Raw genomic sequence first — 17,913 nt, 5'->3', positions numbered from 1 at the left:
TATTCTGAGTTACGTCTTTCCTCCTCCTCCTCCAAGATACTCATACCCTCCTTCTCTGAGATAGTCCTACACTTCTGAGATACTCCTACCCTCCTCCTCTGAGATACTCCTACCCTCCTCCTCTGAGATAGTCCTACAATTCTCTGAGTTACTCCTACCCTCCTCCTCTGAGATACTCCTACACTTCTCTGAGTTACGTCTTTCTTCTTCCTCTGAGATACTCCTACACTTCTCTGAGTTACTCCTACCCTCCACCTCCGAGATACTCTTACACTTCTTTCAGTTACTCCTTCCCTCCTCCTCCAACATACTCCTACACTTCTCTGTTATGTCTTTCCTCCTCCTCTGAGATACTCCTACACTTCTCTGAGTTACTCCTACCTTCCTCCTCTGAGATACTCTTACACTTCTGAGTTACGTCTTTCCTCCTCCTCCAACATACTCCTACACTTCTCTGAGTTACTTCTACCATCCTCCTCCGAGATACTCCTACACTTTTCTGAGTTACGTTTTTCTCCTCCTCTGAGATACTCCTACACTTCTGAGTTACTTCTACCCTCCTCTGAGATACTCCTACACTTCTCTACGTTACTCCTTCCCTCCTCGAGATACTCTTACACTTCTCTGAGTTACGTCTTTCCTCCTCCTCATCGATACTCATACACTTCTCTACGTTACTCCTACTCTCCTCCTCCGAGATATTCCTACACTTCTCTGAGTTACGTCTTTCCTCCTCCGACGAGATACTCCTACACTTCTCTGAGTTACTCCTACCCTCCTCCTCCGAGATACTCCTACACTTCTCTACGTTACTCCTACTCTCCTCCGAGATACTCCTACACTTCTCTACGTTACTCCTACTCTCCTCCTCCAATGAGATACTCCTACACTTCTCTACGTTACTCCTACTCTCCTCCTCCGAGATACTCCTTCACTTCTCTGAGTTACGTCTTTCCTCCTCCTCCGACGAGATACTCCTACATTTCTATGAGTTACTCCTACCCTCCTCCTCCGAGATACTCTTACACTTCTCTGAGTTATGTCTTTCCTCCTCCTCATCGATACTCTTACACTTCTCTACGTTACTCCTACTCTCCTCCTCCGAGATATTCCTACACTTCTCTGAGTTACGTCTTTCCTCCTCCGACGAGCTACTCCTACACTTCTCTACGTTACTCCTACTCTCCTCCTCCGATGAGATACTCCTACACTTCTCTACGTTACTCCTACCCTCCTCCTCCGAGATACTCCTACACTTCTCTACGTTACTCCTACTCTCCTCCTCCGATGAGATACTCCTACACTTCTCTACGTTACTCCTACTCTCCTCCTCCGAGATACTCCTTCACTTCTCTGAGTTACGTCTTTCCTCCTCCTCCGACGAGATACTCCTACATTTCTATGAGTTACTCCTACCCTCCTCCTCCGAGATACTCCTACACTTCTCTACGTTACTCCTACTCTCCTCCTCCGATGAGATACTCCTACACTTCTTTACGTTACTCCTTCCTTCCTCTTCCCAGATTCACAGCTGACACCCAAAGGTCACCCCTATAGTTTCCCAGCTGACACCCTCAGTATTAAATTCCCTTTACTTCCATTTGAATATTATGCTCCACCCCCTGCATGCCCCATAATTCTCAGACATCCTTCTCCCTCTACGTCTCTGGGCTTTCCATGGATGACTTGGGGTGTCCTTGTAGTTGTGATCTGTTATCACCTCTGTATCGTATAAACTTCTCTTTCCATATTTTCCCATGATAAATTGATAAATTATTTCCTAGTAATATATTAGTCGGGGACAACTCCCACCCCCCCAAATAAAATTCCCGTCGTAGAAGAAGTTTCCAGAAATGATGAATTCTTTATCCTCTTCTCTGTATATTACACGTCAGTAAGCCTCCACTACAAGGTTATATTGATGTGATGGGCTGAGCATCGGCGATCTGTATCCCTTCAGCCTTCTCATCGGATGTCATAGGATTTTATAGTGTTTTTGTGGGACTCTTCCTTCTACCTTAGATTGCGACTCCTTGAGGAAGTAGGGGCAGCACAGTGGCTCAGTGGTTAGAACTGGAGTCCTGGGTTCGAATCCTGCCAAAGACAACGTTTGCAAGGAGTTTGTATGTTCTCCTTGTGTTTGCGTGGGTTTCTTGCGAGCACTCCAGTTTTCTCCCACACTCTGAAGACATCCTGATAGGGAATGTAGATTGTGAGCCCTATATAGGACAGTGACTACGTCTGTAAAGCGCTGTGGAATATGATGGCGCTATACAAGTAAGCTGTGACTGTACGACAGTGTCAGAGTCTAGGATACTAGTATGGATAGTCTGTGATCTGGCCTACACAATCATGGCTCCCTCTTCTAGGCACAGCTTGGGGATAGCAGACTGAGCCCGGTATTGGGCTACCTCATCCTGAACCACCTTTGTCCCTCAATGTACTCCCTTCTTGGTGATGGCTTAAAGGCTTATCAGAAGGATGTGATCATTGGCCGGAGGAGGCTGAGCCCCTGGAGCCTCGTGGAAGCTTCTGTGAAGACAGGTGAGCTGTGGACTCTCTACTTGGGGGTTTGGTGAGGTCCTGACTCTGTATAATACGTTATCTATCATTGTGTCTCAGGCCCAGAGACTGTGCACCTCCTATTCAGTAAAGTGAATCGCCTACCGCAGCTACGAGACCCTCAGAGGAAGTTCAATGCCTTTATCTTTGGCCTCCTGAAGTGAGTACTGAGTAGGAAATCCAAGTGTAAGCTCGAGGGCTTGGGTAGTATGGAACCACGTGGGTTCTAGGTCAGTAGAAGACAATTTGCTGAATCTCAGGCCGTGTCATGTTTTTGTCTCCTTCTAGTATGAAACAGCTGGATGTTTGGGCTTTGCATCTTCATCAGATTTACAGTAAGTGCCCCGGACCTGTGAACATTTCTTGTCTGTGTCGCTGAAGCCGTTCCAGGCTTTGCTATGACATCTGCGGCTCTGTAATACGATCCATCCAATATTTCCATCTTCTAGTCGGCGATGTGTGGTTCTGAAGGGTGGTCGGGTGTGACACGTTGCTTAGGAAGTCTCGTCTTATCTTGCCCTTTTATTTTTTGCTTACAGACCAACTTTCCATATTTTACCTTCCTTCTGGGTTTCTTCCTTTGGCTGCGACGTTGCACGTAGAGCTTCGGGATGAACTGCTCTTGAGTTTACAGCCTCTGTCCGCACTCACCTTTCACACCGACCTTCTGTTTGAACATCATCATCTTTCACTACAAGATCTGCCCACCCCTCACAAAGTGCACAGCCCTGGACATGTGGCTGACAACTGGGCAGTACCATCCCTTCAAAACATACTGGATTTAGGGGGGTGGATCACACATAATCTCACGTGGAATACGGAGAACAGGGCTCCATCTAATACAGGGAAATCATTGGATAGCCCTGGGGATAAAGGCTCTCCAAAAGGGTCACACATGGGTACGTCCAACATGGCTGGAGGCACATCTGAACCCCTGACAGATTACACCACAGAAACCTCCCCGGACCCCACGACCAGCAGAGACTTGACCAACAACTGGTGGAGTCATTTCAGCCAAGCTTCTCGTATGTACATCCCTGCAAACAGGGAATCGCTCACCTTCACAACTCTTAGGAAACTGACAAACTGGGGTTCTGTGGACAAGGAGCTCAACCAAAGAGCGTCACCCACAAAGGAAAGAGACTATACAGAGCAAAGACTCCAGCAGGAGATAACCGGCGGAGGTAAACCACACAGAGCAGCCTCTGAGAATGAGCAGCAGAAGCCTCAGGAGAATATGGAGGAGAACCTGGGACTGCCAAATACAGCCACAACATACACCCAGGGCACATCACATGCTTCTGCCCGCAGTGCTGGAGCCGAGTGGGTGAAGGTCACGACCACCATGGATGGCGGCAAAGGACACCATCCAAACAATGAAGAGAAAGGCAACTGGCTTGGACAACTCTTTGGAGCCAGTTCCAGTCATACTCGAGAGATGGAAACGAAAAGTCCAAAATCCAGGTAGGATGGTGGAGAATCGAGGTGGGCAATTGTTTTGGGGGTACAGCCCTAGGAGAGAACACCTTCCTTGTATTACGCTCTTATAAATTCTTGTTAGGGTATGTTCACACAGAGTTAAAAAAAAAATTCATTCAGGAATTAGGAAAATAATTTTTGATTTTTTTTTTTTACATAATGTGTTTTTTCATGTTTTTTTTTCTCCATCGCACCATATGGACCTGGAAACTTCTCTTTAAAAGAACGCTTGCAGTTTTTGGTGCGGTGCATCAAATACCACATTTTTACCACGCGTTTTTGCCACCTCCTATTGAGGTCAATGGGTTTTCCAAAGTAAAATCTGCCTAAACATAGGGCGTCACTTTTTCCCTTTTAGCTGAAAAAATCTGCAACTGCCTCCCACTGCAATCTGCTACTGACTGTCACTGCAACTGCCTCCCACTGCAATCTGCAACTGACTCTCACTGCAACTGACTCCCACTGCAATCTGCAACTGACTCTCACTGCAACTGACTCCCACTGCAACTGACTCCCACTGCAATCTGCAACTGCCTCCCACTGCAATCTGCAACTGACTCTCACTGCAACTGACTCCCACTGCAATCTGCAACTGACTCTCACTGCAACTGACTCCCACTGCAATCTGCAACTGCCTCCCACTGCAATCTGCTACTGACTGTCACTGCAACTGCCTCCCACTGCAATCTGCAACTGACTCTCACTGCAACTGACTCCCACTGCAATCTGCAACTGACTCCCACTGCAATCTGCAACTGACTCCCACTGCAACTGCTACTGACTCCCACAGCAATATGCTACTGACTCTTACTGCAATGAATGGGAGGTGTTTTTCGAGGCGGACTTTATCTGCAAAGAACCCCGTGTGAACATACCCTAACTTGTCTAGGAGTAATCTTGTAAGACATGACATAGTCTCTCGAAGTCCCACCAGTGTTGACCTATCTTGTGGCTATCCTCTGTCCACCATGTCTGTTCTCTGACACCGATACCTTTATCTTACAGGCGTCCCTCCAGTTGGCTACCCCCAAATGTCAGTGTCTGGAACCTCATTAGGAAGCAATCCACCGCCACGAAACCAGATATCTGCACCTATGAAGAGGAGGAATCCAGGGAAGGGGACAACAACAGACACCAAAGGTACATGTGGTGGGTCTCCCACTGAAGCATGCTATTTGTGGGTCCAGACTAGTAATGGGTGTAGTCTAGGTGGTAAATACACGTTCTATCTCGGCAGGTCTCTTCGCGCGCTCTGTGATCACGCCGCCTCAGGCGAGGCTCAGCTAAGCTTTAAGAAAGGAGATGTTCTGCAGCTGCTTGGTACAGTGGACGAGGACTGGATCCAGTGTCGTCGGGGGAAAGATACCGGTTTGGTACCGGTAGGATACACATCGCTGATCCTATGACTGTGCCCGCGGCCACTTCTACGTACTAGAATCTTCTATCCAAGCTTCTTCCTGCATATCTAAAATACTTTGCATCTTATACTCAGCAGCTATTCCACATCTCAGTATTCGGATACTGGTCAGCCCCACAGGAGGCGGTGGGATTGACAGTGACGTATCAGCGGACCCATGATCAGTAACGTCAAGGCATGGCATGAGTATCAGATGGACAGGAATGGTGTGTCACCGCTACATCCAGAATAATAATAGTAATAATAGTGACTGGCAGGTGGCGGCACTCCGACTTCTCCACGATGGATGTAACATACATATAGATTATTATAGAGACGGTGGTGTCATTTATAGTATTGGCCTCCAGACTGTTCCTTGTGGTCCCTGTGATAGTGATACCTGTATGTCGTAATAAAGGATTGTGGCACCGAGGACTCCCCAGTGTGATGGCTCAGACAGTACAAGAATAAACAATAACATTTCTCAGCTTTCACAAGGCTGTACAGGACGTGCTCTAGTCACATCCAGTGCTGCGGCAACACTACAAGAAGTACTTACAGCAGAGATGGTACCGAGGTGTACAACGACATCTCTCGTAAACTGCCGAGTGACAGAACAGAGACCACAGCTCTGGATGTGACTGGAATTTAGGATCGTTGCGGTTACTCTGCTTTATTACGAAACTGCGCTCTGTCTCTTTTGCACCGATCTAACGAGTACATTCAGACACAGGCCTGGCACTGCATCACACAGAAGTCCTCCTGGTAACACTGTCCACAACATGGCCACCACGTGTATACATACTAGTCCTGCTACGCGTGTGGTCTCTGCGCACAGGACAGCAGTGGCTTCTGAGGTCAGACGAGAGGACAGGAGAGAAGACACGGGCTGCCTACAAACCACAAGACAGACAGGACAAGGGGTGTGGTGGGAGGAGGAGGGTTCCTTGTAAGGGGGTGGGGGGGGGGGGGGAGACGTGAAGGAAAACACAAGAATAAAGACGAGTGAGAAGTAGGAAAACGAGGGATTTGTTTCCATTTAATACTAGACTCTCAGGGACTGAGACGACTGCAGGTTACATCCATTGCTAGAATCGGTAATACATCATGTACAGAGATTAACATCCAAACAATCCACTACGTTCTTATACGTCTCCTTGTAAAAATGAAACCAATTAGCAGCAAATTACAGAGCCCGTGGCGCGGCGGCTGCGCAGGTGGAGCGGCCTGGCTGCTGGCGCCGCGGTGTAGTGCTTCTAGAGTTTAAAAACCATTGAGAATTATTAGAAAACAACCAGAAATGACAAAATCTACACAAAAAAAAAAAACAACACAAGCAACGCACACGAAAAATAGAGAATATATCCGGCCTGTGATTGTCTGCACCGCCGCCGCCGCCGCAACCTTCAGTGACGTGCCTTCCCTTGTCCTCTGGGAGAATGGCGTCATGGGAAAGTGCAGGGGTGTGGCTTGCAGTGCGCCGGGGGAGTATCACATACTCGGGCCACCCGCGCTTGACATAAGAAAATATGCAAAACACATCTGTCGCCTTTTTTCTTTTTTAATAAAATATTTGATTTTCTTTTTTTTTTTATTTTATTTTTTATTTTCTGACTGAAATGATTTTGTGTGCTCCGGCCGGGACGAGCGGTTCATCCAGACAGGCGCCGCCTCCTATCATATTGCTTTACACCCATGGAACTTGGCACCTCATTACTCACACAATCTTTCCTTCTTTTACAAGGACAGGAAACAATTCTTAAGCTTTGCTTTATTTACAACCGCCAGCCCTGGGGCGTCCTTCTTCCTCCTGGATGCTGGCAGGTTTGTGGGGTGGGGGGTTCGGACCGTTTAGCGTGTGGTGGTCTCCGATGTCTCTTGTCCAGCTGGGTAAAGTGCCTCTTGACCATGGTTGCAGCTTGCAGGACATATAGGGGACATTGGGTAAAGTGCCTGTTGTCTGGGACCTCTTGCTGCACCCGACGGCTGCTGAGAGATTCATCCCACACCGTGCACAAGGGGTAAGTCATCAGCCAACCGTTAATGTAAACACGTGAGCAGAAGCCGCCATATGTCTGCTGGTCTCCGTCCATTACATTCAGCGCTCTGCGCATGGACTGGGCACAAGGTGCCGCCCATAACACAGCAGAGGATTGTGGGGACTTAGTTTAAGGGGGTCCTCTGCTGCTAGAAAGCTGGAAAAGTGCTGCAATGAGACAAGGTAGGTGGGGACAGACCATAGCAGAACCGATCCCTGGGGATGACCCAGAGAAGATGAGATCTTAGACCACAGGAGACCATCTGTGATCTCCAGCCCTCAGTCTGTACACATGGAGTTGTAAAGTGTCTGCTTATCTCCCAATCCTGCTCTTCTCGCTGTGGTCCCTCTCGCCTCAGGCCACCATCTCTCCAGTACCATCTCAGGTCACTTTCTAAAGATGCATTCGGGGAGATTAAGAGTTCGGCGTCGTAGCTTCCGGCACGGGCCCTCTTCCAGGAGATACGTAACATCGATGGCTGCAGAGAACAGAGACCAGTTATCACCCTAAAAACAACAGTGATACGGCAGCACCTCATGATGGGAGACACCAAAGTCTATGCACTGGATTATGGGAACGCACCATATCCACTGGGGGGCTGAGGACACGGGGACAAACCTCCGCTCTTACCGTTCTTTCCCGGCAGTTTCTCCAGGAGTTGGAGAAGGATCTGGTTGAGCTTGTCTCTTTTGGCTTGTCGATGTTCTTGCGGGGAGCACAGGCGTGGGGGACAATCATTGGCCTCTACTGTGCTGCTCTCGCTGACCTCAGTCTGGGTAGGGGGTAGTATCTCCGGCACAGGAGCCTCGCTGTGCACCATTAAGTCTTCCATGATAGGCATGGGCTCCTCTTGGTGTAGATCTCCTCCTGATGGTTTGGTTCGCTCTGATTTCCACGAGGATCTGTTAGGAGAAGAGAGAGCGTTACATGAGGCCACGCTGCACTACTTCGCGGTTGTCTGCAGAGGCCGCCGCGACGCTCTCACCTGCCACCGTTCCGCTTGTAGTTATCGGGCACATAATGAGGCTGAAAGAAAACAATGGAGGACATGTTAAACATTATAAGACGTGGCAGTCAGGAGCTACAGCGACCACATCACCGCCTCGGGGACTCACAGAGAAATCCCTTTTTGGGGTCAGCTTCTTCGGGAAGTGATCGAAGGCGTAAGTCTTGGTGCAGACGGGAAAGCGATTGCGGTGGATTTTATAAAACAAGTGAGCGGATTTGTCCAGCCGGTAGTCGCAGATATAGACGTCCTGCTCTTTCACTCCCTTTGGGCGACCTATAATGAAGACATTGGGAAGGTTGTGAGAGGTGGCGGATGTATGAAGGTGTTTGGGGCGCTATGGACATCGTGATCTACAGTGGACAGAGCTCAGCCTAGCGTTACCTTTGCAGTAGGTGTACAAATCCAGGACACAGCAAGTGCCAACCACGGCCTCCAGAGGAATAATCTCGTACAGCGGCACACGGAACAGCTCATTGTGGTAGAACTTGCGGGAAGGAGAGTGATGAGTTTCATGCGGCCGAAAGTAATGATGGCCAAAGGCAAAGCGCTCGCCTCTGTGGGGAGAAGAAGAAGTCAGTCAGTGGCAGGCGGAGTGCGGTCACGGCAGAGCGCGGGCACAAACTCATGGCCATGAGAAGTCAGTCAGTGGCAGGCGGAGTGCGGTCACGGCAGAGCGCGGGCACAAACTCATGGCCATGAGAAGTCAGTCAGTGGCAGGCGGAGTGCGGTCACAGTAGAGCGCGGGCACAAACTCATGGCCATAAGAAGTCAGTCAGTGGCAGGCGGAGTGCGGTCACGGCAGAGCGCGGGCACAAACTCATGACCATGAGAAGTCAGTCAGTGGCAGGCGGAGTGCGGTCACAGCAGAGCGCGGGCACAAACTCATGACCATGAGAAGTCAGTTAGTGGCAGGCGGAGTGCGGTCACAGCAGAGCGCGGGCACAAACTCATGGCCGTACTTCTCATTCTTCCACAGCTTCTCTATCCGGAAAATATCCAGCTTCTCCCTGTTGATGTGCGACAGCAGTCGGTAGGATTGTCTGACAGGCTGTCCATCGGGGGTCCGACGACTGTCCCGCATGAGATAGACGCAGTCACCTAACAGACATAGGGACTCATCAGTGGTGCACACACATCTCACACGTCTAGCGCTGCTCGGACCTTTCCTACCTTGTCGGAGGAGGAGCTCGTCTCGCAGGAGACAGATGAAATAGATGAATCCGGGCTGAGCATAGTGCGGACAAGGGATCATAGGAACTTCCTGGAATGAAACATCACAACATGAGCGGGGTCAGAGCCATCAGGACGGCACATCACCAAGCCGGAGCTCAGGACTCACCCTATCCACGGGCCGGGGGTCACACTGCTCGCACAGGTAATGCTCCACATCAGATGTCACCCCCATACAGTCACAATGCTGCCACACCTGCAGGACATTAAGCCATCACTGGGTATATGGAAGATTCCAGAAAGATACAAGAAGCGGAGATGCTCTGTATACTCCTCATACACCCACCATCCTCTGTATACTCCTCATACACCCACCATCCTCTGTATACTCCTCATACATCCACCATCCTCTGTATACTCCTCATACATCCACCATCCTCTGTATACTCCTCATACACCCACCATCCTCTGTATACTCCTCATACACCATCCTCTGTATACTCCTCATACACCATCCTCTGTATACTCCTCATACATCCACCATCCTCTGTATACTCCTCATACACCATCCTCTGTATACTCCTCATACATCTACGATCCTCTGTATACTCCTCATACATCTACGATCCTCTGTATACTCCTCATACATCTACCATCCTCTGTATACTCCTCATACACCATCCTCTGTATACTCCTCATACATCATCCTCTGTATACTCCTCATACATCTACCATCCTCTGTATACTCCTCATACATCTACCATCCTCTGTATACTCCTCATACACCTACCATCCTCTGTATACTCCTCATACACCTACCATCCTCTGTATACTCCTCATACACCATCCTCTGTATACTCCTCATACATCTACCATCCTCTGTATACTCCTCATACACCCACCATCCTCTGTATACTCCTCATACACCCACCATCCTCTGTATACTCCTCATACACCATCCTCTGTATACTCCTCATACACCCACCATCCTCTGTATACTCCTCATACACCCACCATCCTCTATATACTCCTCATACATCCACCATCCTCTGTATACTCCTCATACACCCACCATCCTCTGTATACTCCTCATACACCCACCATCCTCTGTATACTCCTCATACATCCACCATCCTCTGTATACTCCTCATACATCCACCATCCTCTGTATACTCCTCATACACCATCCTCTGTATACTCCTCATACATCTACCATCCTCTGTATACTCCTCATACACCATCCTCTGTATACTCCTCATACACCATCCTCTGTATACTCCTCATACATCTACCATCCTCTGTATACTCCTCATACACCCACCATCCTCTGTATACTCCTCATACATCCACCATCCTCTGTATACTCCTCATGCACACACAATCCTCTGTATACTCCTCATACACCCACCATCCTCTGTATACTCCTCATACACCATCCTCTGTATACTCCTCATACATCTACCATCCTCTGTATACTCCTCATACATCCACCATCCTCTGTATACTCCACATACATCCACCATCCTCTGTATACTCCTCATACATCCACCATCCTCTGTATACTCCTCATACATCCACCATCCTCTGTATACTCCTCATACACCCACCATCCTCTGTATACTCCTCATACACCATCCTCTGTATACTCCTCATACATCCACCATCCTCTATATACTCCTCATACACCCACCATCCTCTGTATACTCCTCATACATCCACCATCCTCTGTATACTCCTCATACATCTACCATCCTCTGTATACTCCTCATACACCTACCATCCTCTGTAGACTCCTCATACATCCACGATCTTCCGTATACTCCTCATACATCCACCATCCTCTGTATACTCCTCATACACCATCCTTTGTATTCTCCTCATACATTCACCATCCTCTGTATACTCCTCATACACCCACCATCCTCTGTATACTCCTCATACACCCACCATCCTCTGTATACTCCTCATACACCCACCATCCTCTGTATACTCCTCATACATCCACCATCCTCTGTATAATCCTCATACATCCACCATCCTCTGTATACTCCCCATACACCCACCATCCTCTGTATACTCCTCATACACCCACCATCCTCTGTATACTCCTCATACACCCACCATCCTCTGTATACTCCTCATACATCCACCATCCTCTGTATACTCCTCATACACCATCCTCTGTATACTCCTCATACACCATCCTCTGTATACTCCTCATACATCCACCATCCTCTGTATACTCCTCATACACCATCCTCTGTATACTCCTCATACATCCACCATCCTCTGTACACTCCTCATACACCTACCATCCTCTGTAGACTCCTCATACATCCACGATCTTCCGTATACTCCTCATACACCCACCATCCTCTGTATACTCCTCATACATCCACCATCCTCTGTATACTTCTCATACATCTACAATCCTCTGTATACTCCTCATACATCCACCATCCTCTGTATACTCCTCATACACCATCCTTTGTATTCTCCTCATACATTCACCATCCTCTGTATACTCCTCATACACCCACCATCCTCTGTATACTCCTCATACACCATCCTCTGTATTCTCCTCATACATCCACCATCCTCTGTATACTCTTCATACACCATCCTTTGTATTCTCCTCATACATCTACCATACTCTGTATACTCCTCATACATCTACCATCCTCTGTATACTCCTCATACACCCACCATCCTCTGTATACTCCTCATACATCCACCATCCTCTGTATACTCCTCATGCACACACAATCCTCTGTATACTCCTCATACACCCACCATCCTCTGTATACTCCTCATACACCATCCTCTGTATACTCCTCATACATCTACCATCCTCTGTATACTCCTCATACATCCACCATCCTCTGTATACTCCACATACATCCACCATCCTCTGTATACTCCACATACATCCACCATCCTCTGTATTCTCCTCATACATTCACCATCCTCTGTATACTCCTCATACATCTACCATCCTCTGTATACTCCTCATACACCCACCATCCTCTATATACTCCTCATACACCCACCATCCTCTGTATACTCCTCATACATCCACCATCCTCTGTATACTCCTCATACATCTACCATCCTCTGTATACTCCTCATACACCTACCATCCTCTGTAGACTCCTCATACATCCACGATCTTCCGTATACTCCTCATACATCCACCATCCTCTGTATACTCCTCATACACCATCCTTTGTATTCTCCTCATACATTCACCATCCTCTGTATACTCCTCATACACCCACCATCCTCTGTATACTCCTCATACACCCACCATCCTCTGTATACTCCTCATACACCCACCATCCTCTGTATACTCCTCATACATCCACCATCCTCTGTATAATCCTCATACATCCACCATCCTCTGTATACTCCCCATACACCCACCATCCTCTGTATACTCCTCATACACCCACCATCCTCTGTATACTCCTCATACACCCACCATCCTCTGTATACTCCTCATACATCCACCATCCTCTGTATACTCCTCATACACCATCCTCTGTATACTCCTCATACACCATCCTCTGTATACTCCTCATACATCCACCATCCTCTGTATACTCCTCATACACCATCCTCTGTATACTCCTCATACATCCACCATCCTCTGTACACTCCTCATACACCTACCATCCTCTGTAGACTCCTCATACATCCACGATCTTCCGTATACTCCTCATACACCCACCATCCTCTGTATACTCCTCATACATCCACCATCCTCTGTATACTTCTCATACATCTACAATCCTCTGTATACTCCTCATACATCCACCATCCTCTGTATACTCCTCATACACCATCCTTTGTATTCTCCTCATACATTCACCATCCTCTGTATACTCCTCATACACCCACCATCCTCTGTATACTCCTCATACACCATCCTCTGTATTCTCCTCATACATCCACCATCCTCTGTATACTCTTCATACACCATCCTTTGTATTCTCCTCATACATCTACCATACTCTGAATACTCCTCATACACCCACCATCCTCCGTATACTCCCCATACATCCACCATCCTCTGTATACTCCTCATACATCCACCATCATCTGTATACTCCCCATACATCCACCATCCTCTGTATACTCCCCATACATCCACCATCCTCTGTATACTCCTCATACACCCACCATCCTCCGTATACTCTGTATACATCCACCATTCTGAATACTAACCATGCACTTCTCACACTGAATCATCAATCCTTCATCTTTGTAGAGGCCACAGATACAACGTATGATGTCATCGTCTTTCTCATGGCCTCCATCCTTGTCGGACAGGAAGGTCTCGCTGCTGTCTGCTTCACTGGCAGTCTCCCCCATGATTTCATCAATCTGTGCTGCGGACTCATGGCGTGCACTGTAATAAGCCTTCCGGAGGCGACACACATCTCTGCCGACAGCCGACTTCCTCCCATGATATTTCTGAAATAAAAGCAGGATTTACTTCTCTGAGGATTCTCCATATGATGAGGTCACAAGGCCACCGGTGACACTGACCTCTGCGTTACGGAAAACCTTCAACATGTCTGTGTCAAAGGCTTCAACTGTCTTGTAGTATCCGCTCAGAATCTGCTTCTCAATTGTCAGCAAATCTAGAGGATCGCCGACCTTCTCATAGTAGTAAGGATTCCTGTAATGGAGAGAAGGAGAACTGTACGAGCAGCCGAGGAGGGAGGAGCAAGAACCTGAAGAAGAGGAACCGCCCACTGTAACCTGCTGGATGGAGAGGGATCCCGAGCTCTACTACAGGGGATATAGAGAGAGGAATCTGCCAGATATGGCCTCCACCTATATACAGATAATACACAGTGACCTCATTGCCCCCATCTATATACAGATAATACACAGTGACCTCACTGCCTCCACCTATATACAGATAATACACAGTGACCTCACTGCCTCCACCTATATACAGATAATACACAGTGACCTCACTGCCTCCACCTATATACAGATAATACACAGTGACCTCACTGCCTCCACCTATATACAGATAATACACAGTGACCTCACTGCCTCCATCTATATACATATAATACACAGTGACCTCACTGCCTCCATCTATATACAGATAATACACAGTGACCTTACTGCCTCCATCTATATACAGATAATACACAGTGACCTCACTGCCTCCACCTATATACATATAATACAGTGACCTCACTGCCTCCACCTATATACAGATAATACACAGTGACCTCATTGCCTCCATCTATATACAGATAATACACAGTGACCTCACTGCCTCCACCTATATACAGATAATACACAGTGACCTCACTGCCTCCATCTATATACAGATAATACACAGTGACCTCACTGCCTCCACCTATATACAGATAATACAGTGACCTCACTGCCTCCATCTATATACAGATAATACACAGTGACCTCACTACCTCCACCTATATACAGATAATACACCGTGACCTCACTGCCTCCACCTATATACAGATAATACACAGTGACCTCATTGCCTCCATCTATATACAGATAATACACAGTGACCTCACTGCCTCCACCTATATACAGATAATACACAGTGACCTCACTGCCTCCATCTATATACAGATAATACACAGTGACCTCACTGCCTCCACCTATATACAGATAATACACAGTGACCTTACTGCCTCCATCTATATACAGATAATACACAGTGACCTCACTGCCTCCACCTATATACAGATAATACACCGTGACCTCACTGCCTCCATCTATATACAGATAATACACAGTGACCTCACTGCCTCCATCTATATACAGATAATACACAGTGACCTCATTGCCTCCATCTATATACAGATAATACACAGTGACCTCACTGCCTCCATCTATATACAGATAATACACAGTGACCTCACTGCCTCCACCTATATACAGATAATACACAGTGACCTCATTGCCTCCATCTATATACAGATAATACACAGTGACCTCACTGCCTCCATCTATACACAGATAATACACAGTGACCTCACTGCCTCCACCTATATACAGATAATACACAGTGACCTCACTGCCTCCATCTATATACAGATAATACACAGTGACCTCACTGCCTCCATCTATATACAGATAATACACAGTGACCTCACTGCCTCCACCTATATACAGATAATACACAGTGACCTCACTGCCTCCACCTATATACAGATAATACACAGTGACCTCACTGCCTCCATCTATATACAGATAATACACAGTGACCTCACTGCCTCCACCTATATACAGATAATACACAGTGACCTCACTGCCTCCATCTATATACAGATAATACACAGTGACCTCACTGCCTCCACCTATATACAGATAATACACAGTGACCTCACTGCCTCCATCTATATACAGATAATACACAGTGACCTCACTGCCTCCACCTATATACAGATAATACACAGTGACCTCACTGCCTCCATCTATATACAGATAATACACAGTGACCTCACTGCCTCCACCTATATACAGATAATACACCGTGACCTCACTGCCTCCACCTATATACAGATAATACACAGTGACCTCACTGCCTCCATCTATATACAGATAATACACAGTGACCTCACTGCCTCCACCTATATACAGATAATACAGTGACCTCACTGCCTCCATCTATATACAGATAATACACAGTGACCTCACTGCCTCCATCTATATACAGATAATACACAGTGACCTCACTGCCTCCATCTATATACAGATAATACACAGTGACCTCACTGCCTCCACCTATATACAGATAATACACAGTGACCTCACTGCCTCCACCTATATACAGATAATACACAGTGACCTCACTGCCTCCACCTATATACAGATAATACACAGTGACCTCACTGCCTCCACCTATATACAGATAATACACAGTGACTTCACTGCCTCCATCTATATACAGATAATACACAGTGACCTCACTGCCTCCATCTATATACAGATAATACACAGTGACCTCACTGCCTCCACCTATATACAGATAATACACAGTGACCTCACTGCCTCCATCTATATACAGATAATACAGTGACCTCACTGCCTCCACCTATATACAGATAATACAGTGACCTCACTGCCTCCATCTATATACAGATAATACACAGTGACCTCACTGCCTCCACCTATATACAGATAATACACAGTGACCTCACTGCCTCCACCTATATACAGATAATACACAGTGAGCTCACTGCCTCCATCAATATACAGATAATACACAGTGACCTCACTGTCTCCATCTATATACAGATAATACACAGTGACCTCACTGCCTCCACCTATATACAGATAATACACAGTGACCTCACTGCCTCCACCTATATACATATAATACAGTGACCTCACTGCCTCCATCTATATACAGATAATACAGTGACCCCAATGTCTCTATCCAGTGACCCCAATGTCTCCATCCAGTGACCCCTATGTCTCCATCCAGTGACCCCAATGTCTCCATCCAGTGACCCCTATGTCTCCATAGAGTGACCCCTATGTCTCCATCCAGTGACCCCTATGTCTCCATCCAGTGACCCCTATGTCTCCATCCAGTGACCCCAATGTCTCCATCCAGTGACCCCAATGTCTCCATCCAGTGACCCCAATGTCTCCATCCAGTGACCCCAATGTCTCCATCCAGTGACCCCAATGTCTCCATCCAGTGACCCCAATGTCTCCATCCAGTGACCTCTATGTCTCCATAGAGTAACCCCTATGTCTCCATCCAGTGACCTCAATGTCTCCATCCAGTGACCCAAATGTCTCCATCCAGTGACCCCAATGTCTCCATCCAGTGACCCCAATGTGTCCATCCAGTGACCCCAATGTCTCCATCCAGTGACCCCAATGTCTCCATCCAGTGACCCCATCCAGTGACCCCAATGTCTCCATCCAGGGACCCCAATGTCACCATACAGTGACCTCAATGTCACCATCCAGTGACCCCTAAGTCTCCATCCAGTGACCCCAATGTCTCCATCTAGTGACCCCTATGTTTCCATCCAGTGACCTCAATGTCTCCATCCAGTGACCCCTATGTCTCCATCCAGTGACCTCAATGTCTCCATCCAGTGACCCCTATGTCTCCATCCAGTGACCTCAATGTCTCCATCCAGTGACCTCAATGTCTCCATCCAGTGACCTCAATGTCTCCATCTAGTGACCTCAATGTCTCCATCCAGTGACCCCTAAGTCTCCATCTAGTGACCCCA

The 17,913-nt window shown here is 47.5% G+C and overlaps 2 protein-coding genes across 2 annotated transcripts in view; one reads left to right on the top strand and one right to left on the bottom strand.

Annotated features, from left to right (window-relative positions):
* Positions 1 to 5,849, top strand: part of RUSC1 (RUN and SH3 domain containing 1) — a 54,372-nt gene extending 48,523 nt beyond the window's left edge. The window contains exons 5-10 of the mRNA XM_075261470.1: positions 2,370 to 2,544; positions 2,623 to 2,722; positions 2,851 to 2,897; positions 3,102 to 4,026; positions 5,047 to 5,181; positions 5,279 to 5,849. Of these exons, the coding sequence (XP_075117571.1) occupies positions 2,370 to 2,544; positions 2,623 to 2,722; positions 2,851 to 2,897; positions 3,102 to 4,026; positions 5,047 to 5,181; positions 5,279 to 5,447 (1,551 nt within the window). The 3' untranslated portion in view covers positions 5,448 to 5,849. The remainder of the gene's footprint in view (positions 1 to 2,369; positions 2,545 to 2,622; positions 2,723 to 2,850; positions 2,898 to 3,101; positions 4,027 to 5,046; positions 5,182 to 5,278) is intronic.
* Positions 5,850 to 6,449: 600 nt separating this feature from the next.
* ASH1L (ASH1 like histone lysine methyltransferase) overlaps positions 6,450 to 17,913 on the bottom strand; it is a 63,123-nt gene continuing 51,659 nt past the window's right edge. Inside the window, exons 19-28 of the mRNA XM_075261469.1 lie at positions 14,207 to 14,339; positions 13,883 to 14,131; positions 9,825 to 9,911; positions 9,656 to 9,746; positions 9,445 to 9,583; positions 8,867 to 9,039; positions 8,592 to 8,758; positions 8,462 to 8,502; positions 8,107 to 8,378; positions 6,450 to 7,954 (exon numbers count right to left, since the gene is read on the bottom strand). Of these exons, the coding sequence (XP_075117570.1) occupies positions 7,863 to 7,954; positions 8,107 to 8,378; positions 8,462 to 8,502; positions 8,592 to 8,758; positions 8,867 to 9,039; positions 9,445 to 9,583; positions 9,656 to 9,746; positions 9,825 to 9,911; positions 13,883 to 14,131; positions 14,207 to 14,339 (1,444 nt within the window). The 3' untranslated portion in view covers positions 6,450 to 7,862. The remainder of the gene's footprint in view (positions 7,955 to 8,106; positions 8,379 to 8,461; positions 8,503 to 8,591; positions 8,759 to 8,866; positions 9,040 to 9,444; positions 9,584 to 9,655; positions 9,747 to 9,824; positions 9,912 to 13,882; positions 14,132 to 14,206; positions 14,340 to 17,913) is intronic.

Source organism: Leptodactylus fuscus, unplaced genomic scaffold (assembly GCF_031893055.1).
Source record: "Leptodactylus fuscus isolate aLepFus1 unplaced genomic scaffold, aLepFus1.hap2 HAP2_SCAFFOLD_141, whole genome shotgun sequence".
In the NCBI taxonomy this organism is placed as follows: Eukaryota; Metazoa; Chordata; class Amphibia; order Anura; family Leptodactylidae; genus Leptodactylus; species Leptodactylus fuscus.
Note: the sequence above shows the minus strand (reverse complement) of the source record. Positions and strands in the feature narration are given on the sequence as shown.